At 36.0% G+C, this 25,749-nt stretch overlaps 1 protein-coding gene across 1 annotated transcript in view; it reads left to right on the forward strand.

Moving 5' to 3' along the window:
* Positions 1-4,016: 4,016 nt before the first annotated feature.
* The window catches only part of LOC121421337 (fibropellin-1-like), a 78,250-nt gene continuing 56,517 nt past the window's right edge, over positions 4,017-25,749 (forward strand). The window contains exons 1-5 of the mRNA XM_041616024.1: positions 4,017-4,314; positions 8,861-9,142; positions 16,796-16,918; positions 20,443-20,622; positions 24,434-24,613. Of these exons, the coding sequence (XP_041471958.1) occupies positions 20,511-20,622; positions 24,434-24,613 (292 nt within the window). The 5' untranslated portion in view covers positions 4,017-4,314; positions 8,861-9,142; positions 16,796-16,918; positions 20,443-20,510. The remainder of the gene's footprint in view (positions 4,315-8,860; positions 9,143-16,795; positions 16,919-20,442; positions 20,623-24,433; positions 24,614-25,749) is intronic.

A 25,749-nucleotide genomic window follows, 5' to 3' on the forward strand; every position in this document is an offset into this window, starting at 1 on the left:
ATTATTACCGTTCTTGAGCTTGTTCTAGCTTCTTCTCCTACGACCTTCTTCTCAGTCTTTTTTTTCCTTTTTCTTCTTCTTCCTCTTCTTCTCAGTCTTCTAGCTTCTTCTTCTTCTCAGTCTTCTTCTTGTTTTCTTCGTTTTCTTCTGCTTTTTTTCTTATCATCATCACTATTATTACGTATTATTATTTTATTATTATTATGTATTATTATTATTATTATCATAATTAGAAGTAGTAGTAGTAGTAGTAGTAGTACGTAGTAGTAGTAGTAGTAGCAGCAGCAGCAGTAGAAGTAGCAACAGTATAGTACTCAGTAGTAGTAGTAGTATCGGTGGTAGAATATTTTAATTCATCGTAACTTGGAATCATTTTGAAACAATTATAGTTCGAAACAACTGGACATTTTTCTACATGCTGTAGATTCTCTTTCGTTTAGTACTATTGTTGCTATTCTTGTCTTATCATTATTCTGCTTACTAAATTAATTTTGGCTATCGCCCGAATTCTAAGTTTCTCACCTCCCTGAGTACACAAACGGCACTGCAAGACATGTTCAGCTTTAATTCATATGAAAGCTCTGTGTATATACATATGAAGTTATGTGGCCGTGTAGCCACTGAGATTGCATGCGGTTGTGTGTGGGGAAACTCACCAGACTCTCAATAACCAGCGACGGGAGAAGACTCTTCACTAGTCGCTTTTTAGCTATATTTGCGGAAAATGCCTTCGCCAGGGTGTAAAACGGAAACGCGCATCCGGGAAATAGTTATTTTCAAGATGGCGTCCACGATGGACGCCATTCACTGAAAAGTGATACCACTGACTCATTATCCAACATAGAATCATATATTTCGGTTCACGTTCCATGCATAGTCTAGGGGGTAGAAAATATGTTGATACAGGCTGGAGTAAATTATAAGCTCTTTAGTGTACCTTTTTGTATTTACATGTTTAATTGGTCACTTCAAGGTACATTCATTCAATACAGTTGAACAAATACAAAATATATATCATAACAAATTACATAACAGTTACATAACATAAGTGGATAACCACTGTACCATGTCTCGCCACCTGCGTTCGTGGACACTCTTTTTGTTAATTCGAATAGCTATATTTTTTCCCCATTTTATACGATCTAGTTAACAAATAAACACAATCAGAAACTGTTGGTTTACATGATTTACATCTACTGATAAAAATTGATTTCTTTGCAATAACTAAAACACAATCACAAAACATTACCATACGAAATGAATATTGCAAATAATTATTAAAGGTATCACTCGATCACACTTACTGAACATTACATAACATATGACGAATATTACAAAATATTGTTTAATACATGTACATGTACATGTACATATTAAATTGGAAAAAGAAAAAAAAGGAGTAATAATAAAAAATGAAATATACGCATCAATTCGTTACTGTAAATCAACCTGTTCCCATTTCTGAAGATGTATTGCACAGATATTCCTCTCTTGTGCAATCTTATATTCCTCTTCCCTTTATTTTCAGCAATGATTTATTATGATTCCAACAGGTGGCAAAACAGCTTCCTGCCTTGCAGAATAAATTTCTGTTTTTACTATTGAAATTATTGTATTTGAACATTCTATCCTATTTGAACTTCCATAAATCCCTAACAAAGTTTTTTCCATGGACAGATTCTTCAATTCTTTTAGCCTTAATTTATGTACATGTTCATTAGAACGATGTGATGGCTCAGTTGGCAAAGCGTCCGTCGCTCAACCGGGAGGTCGGGGGTTCAAACCCTGGCTGTGTCAGACCAAAAGACGTTATAAGATGGGAGTAGCTGCTACCCTATTTGGCGTTCAACGATTAAAGGGATAGAGCCGCGTCGATCTGGCGCTGCAAAGAATATTAATGACGTATTTTTAAATAATCTCGAAGTACCACTCGAATTTGATGAGATCGCTGACGTGAGGATGAATTATAGGGAAGGAAAAAATGAATATGGGATGCTGTGGTCTTTAGGAAGAGACAAAATATAATGACAAAATGATGAAGCCCATATAGATAGAGAGAGACAGAGAGAGAGAGAGTGAACGTAAGAGTTAGAGAGGTAACTAATTAACAGTTCCTTATTTTGTACGCTTGCAAAATCTTTCCTGTACCCATACTTCCGTGTAGGGTGAATTGGAGTCTCACCAAAATTCAATGTTTGATTTGTTAATAATATAGATTCGTATTATACGTTCAAATTATGAACAACCTAAAGTTCTTAAGAAGTGACAAAACACACAAGGGAATACCCAACCATACACCAAATTCGAACAAAACCTGGATGCCATCAAACTTTCCTGAAAAAAATAATATAACCTTTTACCAGTTTTTCAATAAAATTTCAAACCAGAATATTTGTTTTGAATGACATTGGTAGGAGTTTCTGCATTTATTGTAAAGTCAAAATAAATTTACAATACATAAACATAATCGTAGTATGACATTAAAGTACATTGTAATGTGACAAATTTATAACAGTGTCATAACAGAATTTAGACATGAATACAATTTAAGGATAAGACAAAGTAGTGAAAAACAAATGCAGTGGCAAACTATATAAGCAAAAAAAATGCTTGAGTAATAGCAGCCAAAGGGGGGAAGGCGCTACATGGAAACCAATTATTCCATATAGGTCTAGGGCATGTTATCTGCTTTTGGATATTTCAACTTGTAATGATGAAAATATCGACAACAATTCATCATGACATGTTTCTTTAAGAGATTTGCAAAGACACTGCGAAAACACAGTGAGTGATATCCCTAGTACTAGTCTAGCCTCAAACTGGACATTTCGTTATCATGTTCGTACAACATCAAGGACAAAATAACATCATTATTGACAAGCTAGAGATTCACTGAACACTTGAATTGATGAATAAGGGTCATAAATCAATTTCAACTCCCGAACACCGTCCTAGTTCGCACATACAGGACACATATCATTTGCATTTCTTCAAATTGCGCATAGCTAAAAGGGCCATTACTTGAAATAAGCAAGCATATTATTCACATGTTTTTGACAGGTGGCCTATAAACATCAAACAGAAAAAGAAAATGTCATAACAAGATGACGACATGTGACTCGTCATATTGAGTTCAGAAAATGGATTTTCAAGGATTTGCATTCTCCATGTTAACATACAAATTTTCACATTTTTAAAAGCTAAGCTTGACATGAGTTCTGCAGGAACTACCATTCTTCTCATTCTAAAAAATCACACATTCTTGCGAAAGACTTAAAAATGGACGGCTATTAATTTTTTTAATGGAAAGAGAATAACTCAACCCAATAGCATTTCAGAAAAAAATTATAGTTATTTTGCAAACATAGCTATTAATTTACCCAACAAATGAAACTGACTGGATCAATATTGTAAAAAGCCTTAGAAACAGTACCAGTGTAGGCATTGAAGGAATTAGTTGTAAAATCATTTAAAAGGGAATTTATTATATTGCCATGCCTTTATCATATATCTAGACATTATCACTGAGTACTGGTAATGTTCCAACAGATCTTAAAATAAGTAAAATCATTTCTGCTTTTATTAAATTGACCTTGTTCCCTTTCCAATTATAGACCTATATCTTTGTTACCCTGCTTCTCTAAAGTATTAGAAAATAGATATATTAAGGTTTTTAACCACCTTAATCAGTATTCTTTATTTAAATAGTGTCAATATGGCTGTAGACCCAATACATTTGTAGACACAGTTGTAGACACAATACAATTAATTATCGATTTACATGATCGAATAATGACAAAAAATGAATAAAAGTCTCAAAATTTACATCACTGCAAAGAATACCTACTGATTATGCAAGTATGAAGGCATTCCACATACAAATTGTATCAAATTATTTGGCAGAAGATACTCTTTTCAGCCATGTAAAGAGAATATGCGTTCATGTTATTTTTCTTTTCTTAAAATGTGGATTTATGAGGTGTCAGAGCCAAATTTATTAGAAAATAACAATCTTCTCTTTTCCTTCATATTCCACAGAGACTGTACTGATTGTCTGTGAAAACGAGCTAGAATTAATTGACTGCGGAAATAATGGCCGCGTGAATATCACCAGTGCTGTATTCGGGCGAAGTGATAGTACAACGTGTCCTCACTCTTCTATATCAAACACGGCATGTGGGGTGGATGTATCAGGCGCCATCGGTACACTGTGCGATGCTCAATCTCAGTGCGAAGTTACGGCTTCATCGAGCCTTGATGGTGATCCCTGCTTGAACACCTTTAAGTATTTGAATGTAACCTACACGTGTGAAGGTAACTATATCGTTACTGATGGTTAAAATTCTCTTTTCGAAAGATATAGGTTGATCATTGATCTCGTTATTAAAAAAAAAAATTGGAAACCCTTATAGCATTTATCAAATAAGATTGAATTTTGGCAGAAAAACAGACAAAACTCAAATAATAACTATTATGAGCCCCTCTAACCCATGACCGATAAGCCCCTCTAAGAAATGTCGAATAATCCTTTCCTGATCATGTAGGCCTGACAAAATAAAATAAATAAGGTGGTTACCAGTGGCGAACGGGCATAGAGCATACATGTAAGAAGGATACTAATATTATGAAATAACTTTACAATGAAAACGTGTCTAGTTCATTGTTGCCCGTTGTCCATAATATTAACGATTCTATTTTGTTGTCCCTGTTATGATAACGATTCTTGTCCGTCCTGTCTGTTGTTGCCTGTTGTCCCCGATGACGATTCTAGTTCGTTGTTGCTCGTTGTCCCTGATAACCATTCTAATTGGTTGCTACCCGTTGTCCTTGATGATTCTAGTTCGTTGTTGTCCCTCATAACGATTCTAGTTCGTTGTGACGCATTGTCCCAGATGACGATTCTAGTTCGTTGTTGTCCATTGTTCATGATAACGATTCTAGTCCGTTGCTGCCCATTGGCCGTGATGACGATTCTAGCTCGTTGTTGCCCTTTGTCCCTGACAATGATTCCATATGTGGTTCGTTATTGCCCGTTGTTCTTGATGACGATTATAGTTCGTTATTGTCCATTGTTCGTGATAATGATTCCAGTTCGTTGTTGCCCGTTGTCTCTGATGACGACCGTTGCATGCCCACTGTCACTGATGACGATTCTCGTTCGTTATTGCCCGTTGTCCCTGATGATAATTCTAGTTCGGTGTTGCCCGTGGTTTCTGATGACGATTGTAGATCTTTGCTGCCCGTTGTATCTGATGAAGATTCTAAGTCGATGTTGCACGTTGTTCCTAATAATGATTCTACTTCGTTGCTAACTTTTGTTCCTGACAATGATTCTACATGTAGTATATTGCTGCCCGTTGTCTTTGATAGCGATTCTAGCTCGCTGTTTCCAGTTTTTCCTAATCCCGATTCTAGTTCGTCGCTGCCCGTTTGCCTCTGACATGTCTGACAGTTTGTTGTTATCCCTGATAACGATTCGAAATGCCCGTTTTCCCTGATGACGATTCTAGTTTGTTCTTTCCCGTTGTCCCTGATAATGATTCTAGTTCGGGTTCTTTTTTCATGAAAGGTCAAGTCCACCCAAGAAATTGGTTCAATTAAACAAGAAAAAAAATCAAACTAACATAAAGCTGAACATTTCATCAAAATCGGATGTAAAATAACAAAGTAATGGCATTTTATATTTCACTTATTTTTCACAATACAATAATATGCACAACTCAGTGACATGCAAATGAGACAGTCGATGCTGTCCATCACTCACTCTTTTTATTATCATTATTATTTGAATTATACAATATTTCATTTTTTTTCAGATCTGACAATAATGACCAACTTTACTGAACCATGTAGTATTGAATAATGCTAGACCAAGGAGGAACAGAATTTTGTTTAACATGACTTGATTTCATTTTATTGATTTCCGTTTCACAACATAAGTATGATAAATGTAACATAACAAGGTGGAAAATACTGCAAAACATAAAAAATATATATAACATAATCTTAGACTTTAAAGGAACACAATTCACTATATAAAATAACCTATAAAATGACAATGAGGAGAAAATTAAAAAATTTAAAAAAATATATTTCATATAATAAAACACAAAATAAATAGTGAGTGGATGACGTCATCAGTCTCCTCATTTTCATATAACTGTTTTGTGAAATTTAGCGAAACTTTAAAATGTCATAACTTTCTTATTTTACATCCGATTTTAATCAAATTTTCAGTGTTATGCTTGTTGGATTTTTTTTTCTTTTTATTCAAATCAGATTTTTTGGGGAGAACATGTCCTTTAAATGTCATGGTCAAATACACGACCCCACTTTTGACCAATCAGATGACTGAAATAATCGACATTCTTAACGAGGGCTTATTATATGCACACTTACCTTTGAAATGTCTAATTATACTTCCGATTTTTGATTGGAGTAGTCATTATCACAATAGTATGATTAACATCACGTTTTTTTTTTATATCTTCTCCACAGATAGCTGCTTCATTTCGATACCTAATTCTGATCATGAAGAGGCCCAGTCAGTCAGTAATGGGACGACTGTAAATGTAACATGTAACACCGGCTACTCCACGGATTTGTTCACGTATTCAGATATGCCAGAGCTGACTTGTGATAACGGTACCTTGTCTCCAGCTACACTACCTGTATGTTATGGTAAGATTCATATCACTGTTAGGCACCCTATGAAACCGACTCCAAACATACCAAAATATGTCATTGGATATAAAATAGACTTTGGTCGGTCTGGACTCTGGAGTCGGTTTCGCTTGTGTTACTATGGCATTTTTATTTTTTTGACAGTATGATAAAGAAGAGTGGCTCTCTCAGACAAGCTCATTTTCTAGTTTTTATATTTTGGAGATCAAGTTATTGTTTTAGTAATTTACAGAAAACTTTCTCTGGCGACTTATTGTTGTTTTTTGAATGGCTTGTCACATTCTAAAGATATGGACTGACGAGAAGAACTGACGCTAGTTTAATGTAGAACATCACAACTGCATGTATGACCCCCTGGTTTATTATTTTCCTTTAATACTGCAAGGTATGTTCAGGTCTCTTAATTTGGAATTGGACTTTAATGGGAATTATAATCTGAAAATAATTAGAAAAAGACAGAAAATATCATTAAAAATTGTTTTCTTTCTTTAATAAAGTTGTTGATTTTAATACCAATAGATTCCTTGACCTCATGCGTGCCTTTGGTGTCAAAATCATGATTCTAGGTCACTCAGAAGCCGAGATATTGTCGAAAACCCTGTTTTGGCGGCCATTTAAAAAAAAATCAAAGTTGGCGGCCATATTGGAAACGGTCAAATGGAAACATTGTTTTTCTCAATCCCTATGCTATAACCTTTCCAAAAATGTATAGTATTCAATTTCTCAAAAAAAATCCATCGAAAACTAATAAATTAACATAGTGATTATGACTAATATGGAAAAAGTGTGAACTTTCATGCGATTCCACTCTGTCTTTGCGTCTCGTCGATTATATCCGCGGTGAGGGAATTAATGCTGGAGTCGAGTTATTCAGTTGGTGCTACCAGTGGACTAGGCCGATCTCCCAGGGATTTTCGGGCTGGTGATGTCTGTTACGGCTTGCACCACTACTTGTAGCATTTTGCTGGTTATATCGCCTTCAATGTCCCGCAAATAAATGAATCCCCTGCAAAACAGTGGATTATTCCGAACCCCTGACAAAACAGCTTTGACATTTCATTGGTCAATTTACTAGGTGACCGTTAAATATTTCATTGAGCTGATGTATATTCATCAGACGTTCCTCATGAATATATAATTCAGCTCAGATGTAAAGAGGCCCTGGCTCGACAGGGCCTCGACATGAGGCTAGTGGGAAATAAGATTTTTTTTCTTTTTAGTTTCGCTAAATTTGAAAGAAAAAGTCATATCCTGATCGTTACACAAATGCGGGAATGGATCGCATCACCCGCTGACTGTTCCGTCTGTATTTCATTGTATGAAATATGAAATACTTCAATTTTTTCCGCACTTTCATGTGATAGCCTACAAAGTTTTAATCCTCATCGAACATGTGGAATTACCATTGTTTAAACATTTTGCGGTTCATTTTTATTTAGTGATTGTTGACAAATCTGGAAAACATAGCGGAATTAAAGTATAATTCAGATAATAAAGACAATAAGAAAAAACGATTGAAGGACACCATTGACTCTCTAATTTGCATATCATCGAGTTGTGCATATTTTTTATAACGGTTTTGTGAAAACAGAGCGAAACATTAAAATATCATATTTTATATCCGATTTGATGAGATTGTCAGTGTTATAGGCTTTGATTTCCTTGAATGATTCTAATCATTATTTTCTTGGGTGGACTTAAACTTTAATGATTTTTTTTCTGCAATGCGAAATCTGCACTCATGGCAAATGAGTCATTTGTTTAAATAATCTAAAACTTATCGTGTGTATAAAGATTTATTTTATCAACGAAGTTTATATCCTTTATTATTTTCATTAATGATTTGCCTGTGCAATTTCTGTGTAAACATTTTTTTCATTGCAAACATTCATGCACTTTGTAACTATTGATAATGGGACTTTGTAAAAAAAAAGGTTTGTTTTAACTTCAAGACGTTTAAAACGATTCATCTAATAACCCATTAATTGCTTTGAATTGAAAATAGGTCTGTATGATGACACTGTAAATCAAATTTGACCATTTACCAAGGTTTGAGACGGGATTTAAGGCATTGCTTTCACGAGAACCAGTAATTTTTTACAATGACTTTTATGAAACACAGTAGTCCACAGTTACAGAGCTAAAAAAAATTCTTTATTTCCTTCATATTCCATAGAGATACCCGTTTTGATTGTCTGTGAACAAGATTCAAGAAATATTAGCTGTGGAAATGGCGGTCGAGTGAATATCACCAGTGCTGTATTCGGGCGAAGTGACAGTACAACGTGTCCTCACTCTTCTATATCAAACACGGCATGTGGGGTGGATGTATCAGGCGCCATCGGTACACTGTGCGATGCTCAATCTCAGTGCGAAGTTACGGCTTCATCGAGCCTTGGTGGTGGTGATCCCTGCTTGAACACCTTTAAGTATTTGAATATAACGTACACGTGTGAAGGTAACTATATCGTTACTGATGGGTAAAATTCTCTATTTGCGCCCTCGGATTGATTAAACCCACTAACACTTTCAAAATAAGGTTAGAATCTATCAGAGAAAAAAAAAATTTCAATCCAAAATTGAGGAGGCAACCGCAATCGGGCGTTACATACTGGATGGCGAGGTTACTAATGACTTTAACGCAACGTAGCTCTAGCCCATAGCCAAGGAACGTAGAGGGCAACACACGACAGTGTTGCTACGAGGAAGGTCCACTCGTTACGCCCATACAATAATATTGAAGTGCGCGAACAATTCGGTAGTCATGACAACGAAACCATGAACCGATACAATACACTGTCGGAGTGGTAGTAAAATAGAGATGAACTATTAGATTATGACAATAAAGTAGATTAAAGCAATACCAAAAGTAAATTTAAACAATATAATAATATATACCGCATTTTGAAAGTAAAACTATTACTAAATTATTTCATAATTTTTTTGTGAATCTTCAGTAAAACAGGATTAAATTCTGTCAATAAATAACCAGTCTGCTTATTTCACCCGGATTTAGCCAAGCTCATTTTGTTTCCGTCGAAATCCTCTCAGAGCACTTTTTTAGTAGACTGTATAGTTCATTTATTTTCATTTCCTCTTTTTTTATTATTTATGCTTAAAAAAGTTTAAAAATATCATGCATGATAATATGAAATATTTGTCCTTGTATTTTTCATAAAATATTACGTGTTGGTGACAACGGTTTAATGACTTTACATATCAATATGATAACACTGACACGTAAGGTTGGTAATTCTTCATCTAGATTTCGGTGCACCATATTAATGCGCCCGATCCAGCACCACCTCTTGAGTACAAGCGCAGCAGCGCCATGGTTGGCATTGTAGTAATATGTCTCATTTGCATATTTGATGCGCGATGATGTAACTGACGTCACATTGGATACCCGTTGCTGCTGTTTTGGGGGTTACGATATATGGCAGTCCCGGCCCAGCCTACCTTGTTGCCGGTGTTGCAACTAAACTGACCAATAATAATAATAACGTTTTATTTACCCAGGGTAGCCACTTCAGTTAGGAAACTGCTCTACCAGCGGGCCCTGCATAACATAACATGTTACTATTACCCTTCTCCAATCTAAATGCTGAGCGCCTAGCAAGAAGGCAGAAGGTCCCATTTTTTATAAGTCTTTGGTATGACTCGGCCGAGGATCGAACACACGACCTCCCGTTCATGAGGCGGACGCTCTACCGCTGAGCCACCATGCCCAGTTACCAATAAAAATAACATTATGATGTTGGAACATATAACCTAGTATAAGATTCTTTATTGACAATAGTTTGACAGGCATAACCGCGCCGGCGCCACGGTTGGTAACTGTACGCTGAGGGAGGGTACGGTTGGATGCATGCATATTTATAAAGTTATAAGTCAAAATAGTAAAAGTTACACAGACCTTTGCCCCTTGATAGTTCTCAAGTCAAGAGAAATCGGAATACACATAGCTTAATACTGAACCAGATAATTTCGGTCTACTATTATGTCTAACGTATGACTTGGTCTTGGCTTGCTGTAGTGTAGTGGTCGTATTCTTTCCTGCCTGATGGTTGTAAAAATGTGGGTTGGATTTTTTTGGCGATATAGCATACTTATTTTAGATTTTCAGACTACAATTTACACTGTAAGTGAAAATTAAAATTCTAACCTTGAATATTTATCATCCGCCTTAGTGTCACATCGATGACAGACCAAGTCAATATCCTTCAAGTTCGTATCTAGCTAAGTCAAGTCGCGCGAGATTATCCTGCTGGTGCAGTGCAGTGCAGCCGGCGTATCATTCGCGCAGTACGCGCACCGGGGTGACCGGTGCCGGAACAGTTTTGGCGCGGCAAGAGACCACGGTCTTGGCTCTGTCGTAAAGCTTGTGTATAGATTTGGAAGGGGCAGCAATATTAAGCAGAAGAACGGTAACACAATTGTCATCAGTCTATGTATTTTTATTGCTATGTAAACAAGAATCATAATTACCATATTGTGTCTTACATTTTTTTAATACAAAAATACCTAAATAATGTTATTTAACACATTTTCTTGGAGGTTTCATTATCCATAAGAAAAATTAATATTGAACAAAAAAAAAACATATACTCTACAATCTTCCAAAAAAGTGCTCTGGGAAATAACGGTAAAAAAAATCCGAGCGAAGTGGACCTTCCTAAAAGCAACGTTACCTTTCGTTGGAGAACGCGAACGCTTATTTACTACGGTAGTTAATTTTTCAAGAGACTTTTGGGCCCTTCGTCATGGTCGTAAAACTCTGTCCTGCAATGCAAATTGTGTGACATGAGTTTTTTTTTTCGTTTCGCATCTGCAACGGAAACATTCAATATGCGTTTCGTGTGCAAAATTCTGGTTGCTACTATGGTAAGAGCGATATATACGATTTAGGACGAGCTCGAGAGGCCGCCCAGGGAGCCCACTTCCATTGAGGAGTGGATACCTGGCGCGACCACGCGTAAAAGGGGGGCAAGTCCGTTACGTATGTGCCTATGTAACGTTATAATGGTGTCAAAAACGATGTTTAGAATATTGAAAAAAGGGATATATTTCAATACTTGTAGGGTTTCACAAGCCAAATACTTGATAAGAGATGCATTTTCATAATCTGGCAAAGACTTGCTTCCCTTGATTAGGGTGTTTTTCGAAACCCCATGGTCGTGTCTGGTATCCACTCATCAATGGAAGTGGTCACCCCGGGAATTAGAATCTAATCCCCTGGGAAAGTAAAACATAGTGTCCATTACATTGTGTGCTAGAGGCATATAGTTTGTGTAGGAGTAAAAAAAAACCGCGAATTCGTCTGAAGTTCAGACGTATATGCTGTGTACATATCAACGCATGCGAAATGGTTTCGGCTCGTGATCGAAGTATTCAGTGAAAGTGTGGAGAAAACGTACCCCCCGCAACAGGTTTTGCATGCAAGTGGAGCTTGACTTGGGAGATCCAATCACGTCTCTCGGACACTCATGCACGTCATCAAATTCGAGTTAATTCAGAGACCGAAGCGAGGCATATTTCGGAGAGGCATTTCAGCGCTTTTAATTGGCGATTTCCACCTCATGTATTACTTTCGTTATTTTTGAATGACCAAATCATAAACGAACCATCATTATACCTTTCCACCGATATATATTAAGGCCATATTCATAATCAATATATTTCTCCTTTAAAGGCTCAACTTGAGTAAGAATTGTCTACCGTGGCCCCTTTGGTCACTGTACAGTGCGTATCAAAAAAAGTTTACACTTTTAAAAAGCCCTGGGAATTAAAAAATATACAACATGTGGGTAATTTTTTCACATATAATCTTGGGTTTCGGTATCATCTATCCAATGAAAGTAAAAGTTTTGTCAGAATGTTGCACTTGAGTGAGCACTGTCCAGTTTTGTAAAGCTCGCAGAAATCAGTTTGCGCAGAAATGCTCGTTTTCACGCTGTGTTAGGGGAAACAGCGAAATCAAACTTACCCTGCAAAACATTTCTCATACATTTCCTTTGCACTTTTAGTCAGTTGAAATAAGATGGATACATTCAAGCATTTTGTAACGATTTTGCCACCCAAATTGAAATTTCAACACTCAGTAAGAACAACCTTTACCCTTTTCGTGCCAGCTGGCAGCTGGATCTGAGGATATAACTGAATATGAATAAAAGTTTATACCAGACATCTTCAGCATTATTTCACTAAATTTTTATCATTGAAAGTGGGTTTACATTTCATTTTTTCATTTAATACTTGTTTCTCCACACTTTTCCCAAGCTTGGCAACGATTAATAAAATGAAACTCAAGCTTTAGCCATTCCATGTAAATCACAGTTCAGTGTGAAGCAAATATCGTCACGATAGCCTCGGTATGTAGGGGAGAGGGGTGGGTTGAAATGCTCTCTTCGAAGCGTTTTGTCAAGGAAACAAGTCAAAAAAGGTAAAAGATATCTTCAAATAAATTCTAATACCTGAATTATACATGTTCTTCATGATTAAGGTCTACTTTTATTCGCATAACTATTACAAAGTTCTGCGCAAATCATTTTTCACTAACTTTTCAAAAGTAAGTGGTGCTCACTCAAGCGGAAATATTTTTCGACATTTATATCGTCATTTGATTAAATGGATCTGTACCAATGTTACAATGTGGAAAAATCTTCAGGATATTACAAATGTATAATTTTATAGGATTTTTTCAAAGTGTAAACTTTTTTTTTGATACGCACTGTATAGTCATAAATACCTAGCATTTTTTTTCCTTCTTTCAAGTCAAATTATACTGAGAATCATTGCAAAGCGAAATTTGTCACATTGGAGTTCACTAAGAGCTTTGTCCATCTTGGTTTTTTTTGTACAATGCTTCACAAACCTCACGTTTGCATGATTGGTGAGCAGTAAATTTACCCTTAATTCTTTTGAAGAAGTACTGGGTAATAAAACACATTTTATATGAAATTATTCTCTGTGTCGATTTTTTGAACACTCTTTTAAAATTTAGGGCAAGTTTTCCACTTTGAACTTCACCAATAATGCCAATGTGATGTTTGTGAAACATACAAATGGCGAAAGTGGTAAAATGCATGATGGTTAAATCTATACGTAAAATTCACTCGGACAAAGTGCTTTGAAATGACGCACCTTTGAATTGAGGATTGGTGCCTTCATCTAGAACATAAGGGGAATGATGTAAGGGCTATTTAAGGACCGTGCAGTGACCAATTGGGCCATATTAGACTTAGCGAGGTATTTGGCACAATTTTTGTTCAAGGTGAGCTTGTAATATTTCCAATCGAAATGGATTGAATGCAATTCCTTAACTGTTGCTCAGTCATGTTTATTTACTGCTAAAATCCTATCTTGTATAAATGGTCAAAGTGGTCAAAATGGCCAAATTGGTCACAACAATTTGATTTTGTACTATTAGTAATATTACATTGAAATCAATAAGTATTTGTCACTTATTATGATTGATATAGTACTATATAATATAATACTATATAACATAATAGTATAATGATATAATCTTATTAACAATACAGAGCGACAACAACATTTGAATCCTTTTTTTATACATTCATTGTAGGAACCAAAAGTTACCAAAATGACCACTACTCAGAATTTTATAGATTTTATACAACGCTGTTTACTATATGAACCTTACAGAATAGGTTTAAACGTTGAAACAATCATGTTCAATCTATTGAAGATTAGATATTGTGATTAAACTTTGTTGCTTAAGATTTAAACACTTGTTTGAACTGTTTAAACAATTACTGTTCATATACATGTAGTAAACAGCGTTGTATAATTGTTATTTTACTGTGTAGCTCACAAATGTTCATTCAGGCTGATATATTTGAAATCAATGAATAAATCTACTTCAAAAAGTTTAGAAATATGCCCTAACATTAAATCATGCTAAAACATCTCATTCCTGAATTTCTTGCTCCATATATGTGAAGTTTCCATTTATATTTACAATGTGGTCAAGGTGGCTAAAATCATGAAGATGACCACAATGCATGGTCAAACGACCTTACGTATACTCGATATAAAGGATTTCATCACATTGATCAACACTCTTCGTCGATTATTGGTAGTTCATGCTGATAATGATACTGACCAACATTTGAGCCCTTATTGAATCATCAAAGCATGAGTGGTCACTGGTCATTGAGGAAAAGGTTGTCAAAATGGCCACAGGGATCAATAGTTAGGCCAATAACACTAGACTATGTGAAATCATTTTATTGATTTTCACCCCAAAGCTTTCAAACTTTCCCTATTGAACAATAATTTTCGCTAATAGGAACACAAACCTGAATCTATTTTCACCAAGTTCGCTATAGGATGAATTAACATACACATTGGGCAGGGGTCAAGTCCGGGGTTCAAGGTGGCCATAATGAGTAAGGTAATCAAAATACTTTAGGGATGCTCAATTTCAAGGATTCATACACCAGTGTTATGTGTCACAGCACACCCTTGTAGTGATTCTGGTAACATTCGAAGGATCTTTTTTTATAAATATATTATGTTATCAGTCATTTTGGGGGCCAAAATGACAAAAAGCTTTTAAAGAGGGTCAATAAGATTAGATAGAACTTAAATGTTTTCCCATCTCATAAGGGAACAAAATAAAAGTTCCTTTCTATTTGAACAGATTACTTTGCAAAACTGCGCAAAATGGTCAGTAAGGTAATCAAAATCAGTACTCAAAATGACCTTCTTAGGTCAAAGCACTCAAAATTACCCTCGTAGGTCGAAACTAATGACATGAATTACATGAGGTCAAAATACTTTTGAGACGTTCAATTTAAAGAATTAATAAACCAATATTTGGTGTCACAGCACACCCTTGTAACGATTCTGGTAACCTTCGAGGTATTTATTGAAAGATTGAACTGATGTTATTTTTCATTTTGAGGGCCATAGGTGGCCAAAATGACCATAAGACTTTTAAATAAGGTCATTTATAGTGATACATTTGAAATCAGCATACAATTCCAAACAAGAAGAACCTTTGAATGCGTTGCTATTTTAGAATGGAAGAAGATAAAACACGCTGAAGACCTTACATGCCTACGTATTTGCACAGTTTATTACATGTAAAACAGCGCAACTGGTTAGTTATATATCTAATGTGCCCAAAATGGCCCTCCTAGGTCTAAATTGATGGAATAAGTTACATGAGGTCAAAATACTCGTGTGATGTTCAATTTAAAAAAATTAATAAACCAATGCTTGGTGTCACACCACACCCTTTAAACGATTTTAACGTTTTGGGTAAAAATATGGCCAAATTGACAATTTCTATTGTGATTTGGCAGATGACACCACTTTATCTGGAAACTGGGTGCATTTTTACTTAGGATAGACCCTTTTAATTGGATGTGTTTACAAAAGCATTTTGTTAAAGGACCATTTTCCAAAGATAGGTCAAAATTGTCATTTTTTGGTCAAAGATTTGCCAAAATGTCTAAAATGTCGTAAGTACATTTTTGTTTACGCCACTGGCTCTAATGATAAATCTTACCCGCAAGACATGGGCGGAAGTCTCTCCCAAAATGTAAGAGGGAGAAGGGGCTGGAAAATTTGACAAGCCAAAGAAAAAAAATTATCATCCCAAATTAAAGGTCATTTCGATGAAAATAAATTTGACTAGCAAAAAACAAAGGGTTATCATCCCAAAGGGAAGGTTATCTGGTCGTAATATACCTGTTTTATTCCGGTTTTGATTGATGTATACCATCATAAAATATTCAAAAAGTAGGGGGACATTTGATATTGTGTCCCCCTACTACTTTGGGTAGAGTGACATGTCCTGTCCCCCTGGGATATCCGACAATGATCCCAGAGTAAAAGGATGACTCTCATAAGATGCATGAATTCAGCCAAAAGATAAAGACCAACAAAGAGTACTCAAAAATTTGGAAGAGGGCGTAAATAAAGTTGCACGTTTTGGAAAAGAAAATGATCTTATATATATGATGCATTAAAATATGAAAACTGGGAAGGAGATGGAAGGAGGAGCACCTATTTGACTGCCAAACTGCTTTATTGTATCTAATTTGATTTATTTCATTTATTATCAAAACTTATTAAGACTTCGACGAATGTACAGCAAATGAGCATACATGTGACGAGAATGCATCATGTGAGAACACCATTGGATCTTATATCTGTATCTGTAATACTAATTACAGTGGCGATGGATTCACCTGTTATGGTAAGCAATGATATCTGGGGCCCGTCTTACAAATAGTTGCGATTGATCCAATCAATTGCAACTATGGAAAGCCAGCAAAGTCAACATATAAAATGCATGCTTTTTCAAAAGATTTTCCAGAAATGAATGTACATCCATGAATTTATTGATTTCTTGACAATTTGGTGTGTTCTCCTTTGTTTACAAAGGACAGTTTGCTAATTTATTGTAGAAAAAATTATGACACTGGTGGATTTCCATAGAGTTATTGTTGATTGGATCAATCGTAACTCTTTGTAAGACGGGGCCTTTAACTATATTTAAGTCGTTATTTTAGATGGGAAAATCAAGAAATAAGTATTTTAAGCGCTCTGAGATCGGAGGATGCAGGATGCATTTTGAAAGTGTATGATAGAATATGGCGTTCACCTCGCAATGAAAGTGTCCCTACAGTAGAGGTAATAATATAAAGCTTATAGGAAATATTTAGCTGGCGGATAGGGCCGCTGAACCTTAGCAGTATATTTCAAAGAAAAGTGGTGGCCCGACACCCACATCTGATGGGCTTGTGCCACCGGTTCACGCGAAGTAGGGTGATATATAAATATAATTGAATGTAAGTGAAGCATTAAACAAATTAAACAGCTTGAAAGAGGACAGATTGCAAGAAGTTTGTATCAGTTTCAGTCTGTGTGTTTTGAGGATCATGCTAGTAAATGTTCGGCCTACGGTAGCTACTCTCAGATATAACATAATAGTAAATAACAATACTCAATTTGTATATAGCACAAATTACAGTTATGTCTCTTAGCGCTCTAAAAGGTAGTATGATAAAGAAAGAGAGAGAGAAATAAAAGGGAAAAAATCATATTGAATTTAAAAAATCATTTATCATAACCCTAAAACATTATTATACATATTTGAAACTGAATCTTGAAAATTCGGAAATAGATAATGTACCATTAGGAAATTTAAATTTATCTTTGGAAAAGGTACCACTGTTACATAGATTTAAAGAGATTAAAAGAAGGATATTCTTTGATTTTATCGGGAAGTTTATTCCATAGTTGATTGAATATTGAAATGCTCTTTGCCCATATAAAATCGTATTTACATTTAGGGGGATGAACATCGTTCTCTTACTTGAACCTAGCTGCCTAACCGGGTGATAATCATTGAGAGGCTGTTGTAAGTAAGAAGGGGCCACTTTATGCTGAAAGTTAAAAGCAATTAACAAGAAGTTTGGAAATCAATCTTTCACTGGTAGCATATGTAAGCTGCGAAGTATAGGAGAAACTGATTCTCAATACCATGTTTTGGTGACAACCCTGGCAGCAGAATTATGAATTCGCTGCAGTCTGCTGATCAGTAGATCAGTGTGTCGGACCATGGACCCTACCGGACAAACCATACAATAGGCCATTACAATTATCAATTACAAATACATGAACAAGTCTTGTGGTAGTGTCCTGATCAGTATAACGACCAATCTTTCAAATTTTGTATAAACAATAAGCAAAACGACGTATCTTGTTTATATAAATAGATATTGTCAATTGACTGTCAATTAAAGACCCTAGGTTCCTAGCACACTTTGCGGGTTGAAGACTGGATGATTGAGAGAGACAGGTGGCAGCAACCTTCCTGCTCGATGACGGAAAGACAAGTGAAGAAATTCAATTTTTCCTTCATTGATGAAAAGTCCATTTTCAGATGACCATGCCGATATTTCCTGTAGGCTCAACTGTAGTTCAGGAAACACATTTAACCTGTCATCACTGCATACAGCTGAGTGTCGTCGTCGTCAACATTCATCTCGTGACCAAATCCGTGTACCCTGATGATATCTTCGAGGGGTGAAGAATACATAGAAAAAAGGGATGGGGCCCAACTTTGAACGTCACTCCTCGTAGCAGTACTTGGCTGGACGATTCTTTGTCTCCAATGGCAAAAGACTGGACACGACCGATAATGTATGATTCAATCCAATCGAAAACAACACCAATGAATCAAAATCTGATGTGCAGCCGACGGGGAAGAATACTATGAGAGAAAGTGTCAAAAGCTGCCGAGTAATCCAACATAAGAAGAACTGCCTCTTGGCCACAGTCTAATCCAAAAAGGAGATAATTGCAAGCCTTTAAAAAAACTGCGATATGCGGATTGCATGATAGGATTCGGATTGTTCAATGACAGATAGGACTGCATCTGGGAGGCTCCTGCACGTTCAATTACTTTAGAGAGGAACTTTAGATAAGCAATTGGTCTGTAACTATTCAGGTCATCAGCATGAAATTACTACTATTCTTCAAAAGTGGTTTGACCTGAGCATGCTTCATGGAATCAGGAAACAATCCTTGGTCAAACGATAAATTGATAATTTGTACAATAATTGGACCGATCACACTGTTGCACTTCATTAGATTTGGGCTAGGTAATTGGATCAGGAAGAAGCTATGTGCAGACTATCAATGATGCGACTTATCTTTTCCTTGAAAAATGTGGGAAACGCTCAGCAAGTAGCTCAACTGATTCAAAAGATGGTAACACCTTCGTTAGATTGGGATGCCATAATTTCTGAATTTTCTTGAATAGATCACGTGAATAACAATCTGTAAACTGGCTGATATAAAAGTTCTTAGCTTCTCTTCCAAGGTGACAGTAATGGCTACAAAAAATCTTGAAGTTCTGTTTATCAACCTCAAGACCAGAAGATCGCTTCCTATGCTCCAGAAGTCTAAGGTCTTATTTAGCTTTACGAAGATCATCATACTACCAAGGTGCACCTGGCCGGCAAGATACTTCCTTTGACAAGGCGAACGTGTTTATCCAGAAGACCTCTAAGACCATATTTTTATTTTTTCAGTGTCAACCATCTACAATAAAAACTAGAAATTAGATATTTGGCCTGATTTTCACATTGCACAGCCTTCCTGTTATGTTTTTGGCTACATTAATCATCTAGGCTAGAGGTATTTGTGATATAGTTTGTATAATCACGGTTTATTCTGTTATCGATGTATTCACACTTTTTCATGGCAGATTTGGACTATCCAACATCTGTGCGAAGTCGATCGAGAGACTTCTATGTTTTATAATCTAGATTGTAGCTGGGTACGTAGCTGTTCTTTAATATAAAGAGACAGCATACCAAGATGCTGTTTGACTCTGTGCCTATTTTCCAATAAATATGGAGCTACTACGGGCACACATGAGGATTGTGCCTATAGACATGGGATACTATGATGGCATTATTGGAGTTGGCCTTATTACAGAAAGGCGCTCATAAAAAAATTTACAAACCAACCATAAATGCATTTTTTATTATTTTGATCATAGTATTGTCATTTATTTTCACGACTTTACAATCTAGGAAACATAAAGTCGTCTTACGTCCATGTCTGCACAACTGCCTCATTTTACATTTTTTTTTTAGGGATAGCGTTATAGTGAAGAAAAAGATATATACAAGAGAAAAGGAAACTCATAATATGAGCTGTATTTCTTATTGATTCTGCATTCATTTTTATTTTCTCTCTCTACAGAAAACTGCTTCGTTGTTTCAATACCCTTTTCAGACTATTCATCAGGGGGTCGAGAAGTCATCCACGATATGAAATTTAATGTAACATGCGATTTAGGCTACTCTACGGGTGCTTCCCAGTTTACAGAGTTAAACTGTTATAATGGTACAGTGTCTCCCGCTTCACTTCCAACATGTTACGGTAAGATACTTTCATCGTTTTCCACGCTAATTCTTGAGACGATACCACACCGCGAGAATAATAGCATATTGAATACCGTCATCACTGCAGGTCCTGCAACGTAGCGATTACATATTAATCTTACTATTCTCTACAATTGATTGCATTGATCATCGTGTGTGATTGATTTGATTTGATTTGTTTCAACACGGTCAAATATAGAACAGTCGTCGATCAGCCAACTACTGGTTTTCTGAGAGACAGGTCAATATACAAACAATACAAAGAATAATAGATTACACCAACTATAAAATTATGTAAAGCAAAATTCTATATACAAAAAACAAAAGTAAGGGGGTGATGAAACCAACAGAAAAGAAAACGGATCAGTCGTATCATTTAGCCCAATGGTGAATCGTAAAGCTGTGTATTAAGATTTCAAGGTCCGGTGCTCAGGCGATGGTTTGCGTAGGCTCCACTACACTACACTACACTACCTCTACCCTCAGCTTCACCTACCCGAACCCTCGGACGACAAATATTCGCTCTCGAAAACCAGTGACAAACTGTACGTGTCACTTTTTGGTAAGAAAGGCAACACGTCATTAAAAAAAATAAGACATCAAGTATACTTTACAGTGACTAAACTTACTATCTGCCACAGACTCACTCCCTTTCTTGTAAAAGTCTCAAAATCGGTGATTTGAAGCCGGTTACCAGTTCCCCTCACGTATTCACTGCCGAATCCTTAATGGCGGACGCGAATTGCGCACTAGCCGCGCGCAAGTTACACATAAAAAATCCGTAAAATGTAACCTTCAAAATTGCAAAAAGGAAGCACAAAATACATAATACTCAAATAAACTGACGGAGTGCAACGATTCCAAAAGTACCTGGAAAACTTTAAAATCATTTATATCGAATGAGAAAGATGATTCAAGAGTCACTGTCGGTTTTGATAATGCTTCAAAAGCTGCCAACAATTTCAATTTTTTTCAGGTGTCGTAAGCGACCGACATGATAACATAAGTACTGCTCATTTGGCTTTTCACCTGTGAAAGGAACCGATGTACTTGATATTATACGAAATTTAAGAAACACGAAGTCAGTGCTACCGGATGGCATTTCTGTATTCGTTTTGAAATTATGTGCTTACGAAACAACACAAAGCATCACTTATTTGAGAAACTTCTACATGAAAACAGGCAAATTTCCCAAACAATGGAAGAGTGCAAAAATTATCCAAATTCAAAAAAGTTAAGATAAATCCATTCCATCAAATTTTAGAGCCATCTCCCTCCTTCCTTGTGTGTCACAGATTTTAGAACGTATAGTTCAGAGGCAGGTCCTCTCATACTAACATTCACAATATTCTCTCACCGGCACAATGCGGTTTTCGGGCTAGACATTCAACGATCACAACCTTGGTCAAGGTAACTGATGACTGTTACCGTGCAAAAGGAGTATACCAGTGCGGTGATCGTCGATCTCAAGTAGTCCTCCGACACCGTAGACTGGAATTCGTCTGAAGAAGCTTTCCAATATTGGGATAACGGGTTCTCCGTTGCTATGGATGGAAAGTAACTTGACCTCCTAATGACGCTTGTCGACTCTGAGCTTTCTGCAGAATCTAACATTACATATGGAGTCCTACAAGGTTCACTGCTAGGCCCACTATTTTTTATCATTTAGGGGAAGGCGGGGTAAGCTGAGCATAGGGGCAAGTTGAGCCACCACCCCCAGGCTAATACTGAATGAGTCAGACATTGTGGTGGTGTCATGTATTGATGACCCATTGCATAACCCTTAACCCCACCACTTTGTTTTCAACTTTGAAACAGAAAGTAATTTTTTAGAGGGAAAAATACAAATTACAGCCAAAAAAGTAAAAAAGGGTGTAAAATAGATAAGTGCTTTTTACCCACACACGTCTTTAAATATATTATAGAAATAACAAAAATATTGTTAGTCCAGGTATGGATTCTCATTCTTGTCATACTCTTTTACATGATGAATGCATAAGAAATGTGTGGATGTGAAAATATCGCAATAAGTTTGGACGGGGTAATTTAAGCCAAGTCAACATGGGGCAAGTTGAGCCATGGTAATTCTTATGGTGATGCATAATAAAAAAAAATAAAAAATGTAAAAAGCCATTGATATGCAGGCAGAAATGAGCAAATTCACATGACAGTTCTTTTACTCTTCAAAGATGTTACCATTTATAGAGAATTTGCAAGTGAAAAAACTTTAAATGAAAAATTGACATCCTGGTTCTTCCCGCATACATTTTGTACATAGTTTTTGTGGCTCAACTTACCCCAGACGGTGGCACAACTTACCCCACAGATGGGGCAAGTTGAGCCATTTGACATCGTTTTTTCAAAGGTCACAATGACTTTCAGTGTGGGGGTAGAAAGTTATATATTGGTGAAAAAAAATTCCCAAGAATCAAATTTAAAGGCAAGGTACTTATTTCTACAATATTACTAGTCATATCAATTCTAACATGCAAAATGCAAAAAGTGTCACAACTACGCCTGCCTTCCCCTACATTAAACATGTTAAATGATTTCATAGACTGTGTGAAAATGTGTTATGTTAAATTATACGCCGATGAAACGGTCCTTTATTTTTTCTCACCCATCTATCCAAAACGTATAGAGTCAGCTCATAACTCCGACCTGGAGAATGTTCATAAATGGATGAATGATAACAAACTAAGTGTCAATTGTAATAAAACAGAATGCAGCCTACTTGGAAGTAAATGCTTGCTAAATGCAATGTGTTGAATGTAACATTAAAACCATTCCCTATGAACCAAGTGCGTGAATTTAAGTACTTAGGACGGATTTGTTGCGAAACTTTGACCTGGAATAAACTTATCAAAAAAATATTTGAGAAAGTAAGTAAGATGGTTGGTTTTCTAGGACGATTGAGACGCCCGTTAAATGAATCAATTGTAAACTCAATTTATAAGGCGCTAAACGCCCTTTTTTATTATTGTGACGTAATATACAACTCAGCATGTGACAACTCAAAAAGGTACAGAATACAGGAGCTGTTATCATATTAACAATAGAACCAGAGTCACATTTCTGTCGCTGAGCTGCATAATTCTCGCTGGCAAATTTCTCAACAAGATTAGAGATCAGCATTAACTTGCTTTTATGTAGAAGGTAATGCACGAAATAAATTCTCTGTATTTACGTAATGAATTCAAGATCGCGCCTCATATTAGGTAAAAAGTAGTTTTTCGACATATTAAACGAGAATATTAATATTGATCAATATTACTATTCTCGTTATGGCGAAAAACTACTTTTTACCTACACCACGGACTGTATTAAGAAATATTTTAAATATGAAGGTGCCAATTAATGCCCTACCTTTGGACTTTCGACTGTAATCAGTTTCAAAACTAAATTATCATCACGCTTCTGTGACCTGCTTACCTTGTCACAAAGCCATTATTGTTTGTTTTTTCTGTCTTTCTTTCTTTCCCTTCTACCATGTCTACTCCTCCTTTGTTCCCTTAACATGCGTTAAATTACAAATTGATTCTGATCTACTTCAACTGAATAGTCCCACAATGCATTCTCGTTTTTTACTCCCCATATGAATCCAATCAGCGTATACACATGCTTTTACACATTTAGTTTGACCTTGTCTCAATGCAATGTGTATTTTTATACTGAATTCCCTTCATAGTCAACACTGTGAACACCCAGTCTTTTCAGCAGGGTTGACAGACATGTAAGCCTGTATGTAGATTTTTCACTATGTTAGTGTTTCAGTTTATTTTTTCTCTCTCTCTCATCTCTCTATATAGCAAATTGCAACGTAGATCCAGTACCATTTTCAGATTATGAAAATGGCGATGAGGTTGACCATGCTACGAACTTTACTGTAACATGTAACAATGGATACTCGACAGGATTAGCCTCGTACAACATTACAGAACTAAGTTGTGATAATGGTACCATATCTTCTGCACTTCCTACATGTTATGGTAAGAAACGAAAACCTGTCTACATTGCGTATTAAAGAAAAAAGTTTCACTTGAAAATAATCCTGTAAAATTGTACATTTATGATAATCTGAAGCCTATTCCACATTAAAACATCGGTACAAATCTCTTTAAGCAAATGACGATATACCTGTCGAAAAAAATATTTCTGTTTGAGAGAGCTCCACTCACTTTTGAAAAGTTCGTAAAAGAATGATTTGCGCAGAACTTGAATATCATTTAATTTCATTTATTGGTGTTACGTCTGCTGGTCCAGACAAGCCCCTACAGTTACATGTCCTGGACAAGCTCCCACGTAAACCTCCTAGGATCCTGATCTCCATTAAGAAACTCATGTGAACTCCAAGAAAACAAACCACGCCGTATCAAATGGTTTAACACACAGTTTTTTTTTACATATGTACACATGATGTCCGATTCCGACTAACAGTAACAGGTCCGTTATTCACCAGTGGCCATTGCTAACTTTTTCTAGTCTGATCACTAACTTCACTAGTCTGTACTCAAGACGTAAACGTGTATTATTATCTCGTCACACTCTCTTCCTTAAAAACATGCTTATAATTTTTTCATAGAAATTGCAATAAGTATGTTCGCAACTTAGATTGTGCTTGTTAATATAAACGAACATTATCACAATGAAAATAGCGCTTAACCAAACGCAGTTAACGCATTAAAACATATCAAAATGCCCTTTTATGAATCCCACGCTCTTTGTGCAGCAATTTTGAATACTTTGGCAAAAGATAAGCATAATATAAAACATAGTATATATGAAATGAGTAAAACAGACATGTATTGATAGCGCATGCATGTAGTAAAACTTATTTATCAAAAGGTACACGCATGTTCAGAAAATACATGTAGGTTCGTAATAAACATAGTCATAAGAAATTTCACATGAATAATCCATAAAGAAATACATGATATTACTTCCGAGTATTATGAGAAAAGCAATATAAAAAGCATTGCTTCACTGAGTTCAAATCAGTCAATAACATTAGAAATCATTCAAGATGTGAGTTCAGACTTCTGATTTGTAATATATTCTTCCAATTGCATTTTCAGTTCAACAAAGTTCAACATCATCCCTTCAGTTAGGGTTCAGTGAATGTACA

The sequence above is a fragment of the Lytechinus variegatus genome, chromosome 9 (genome assembly GCF_018143015.1).
Source record: "Lytechinus variegatus isolate NC3 chromosome 9, Lvar_3.0, whole genome shotgun sequence".
Classification (NCBI taxonomy): Eukaryota; Metazoa; Echinodermata; class Echinoidea; order Temnopleuroida; family Toxopneustidae; genus Lytechinus; species Lytechinus variegatus.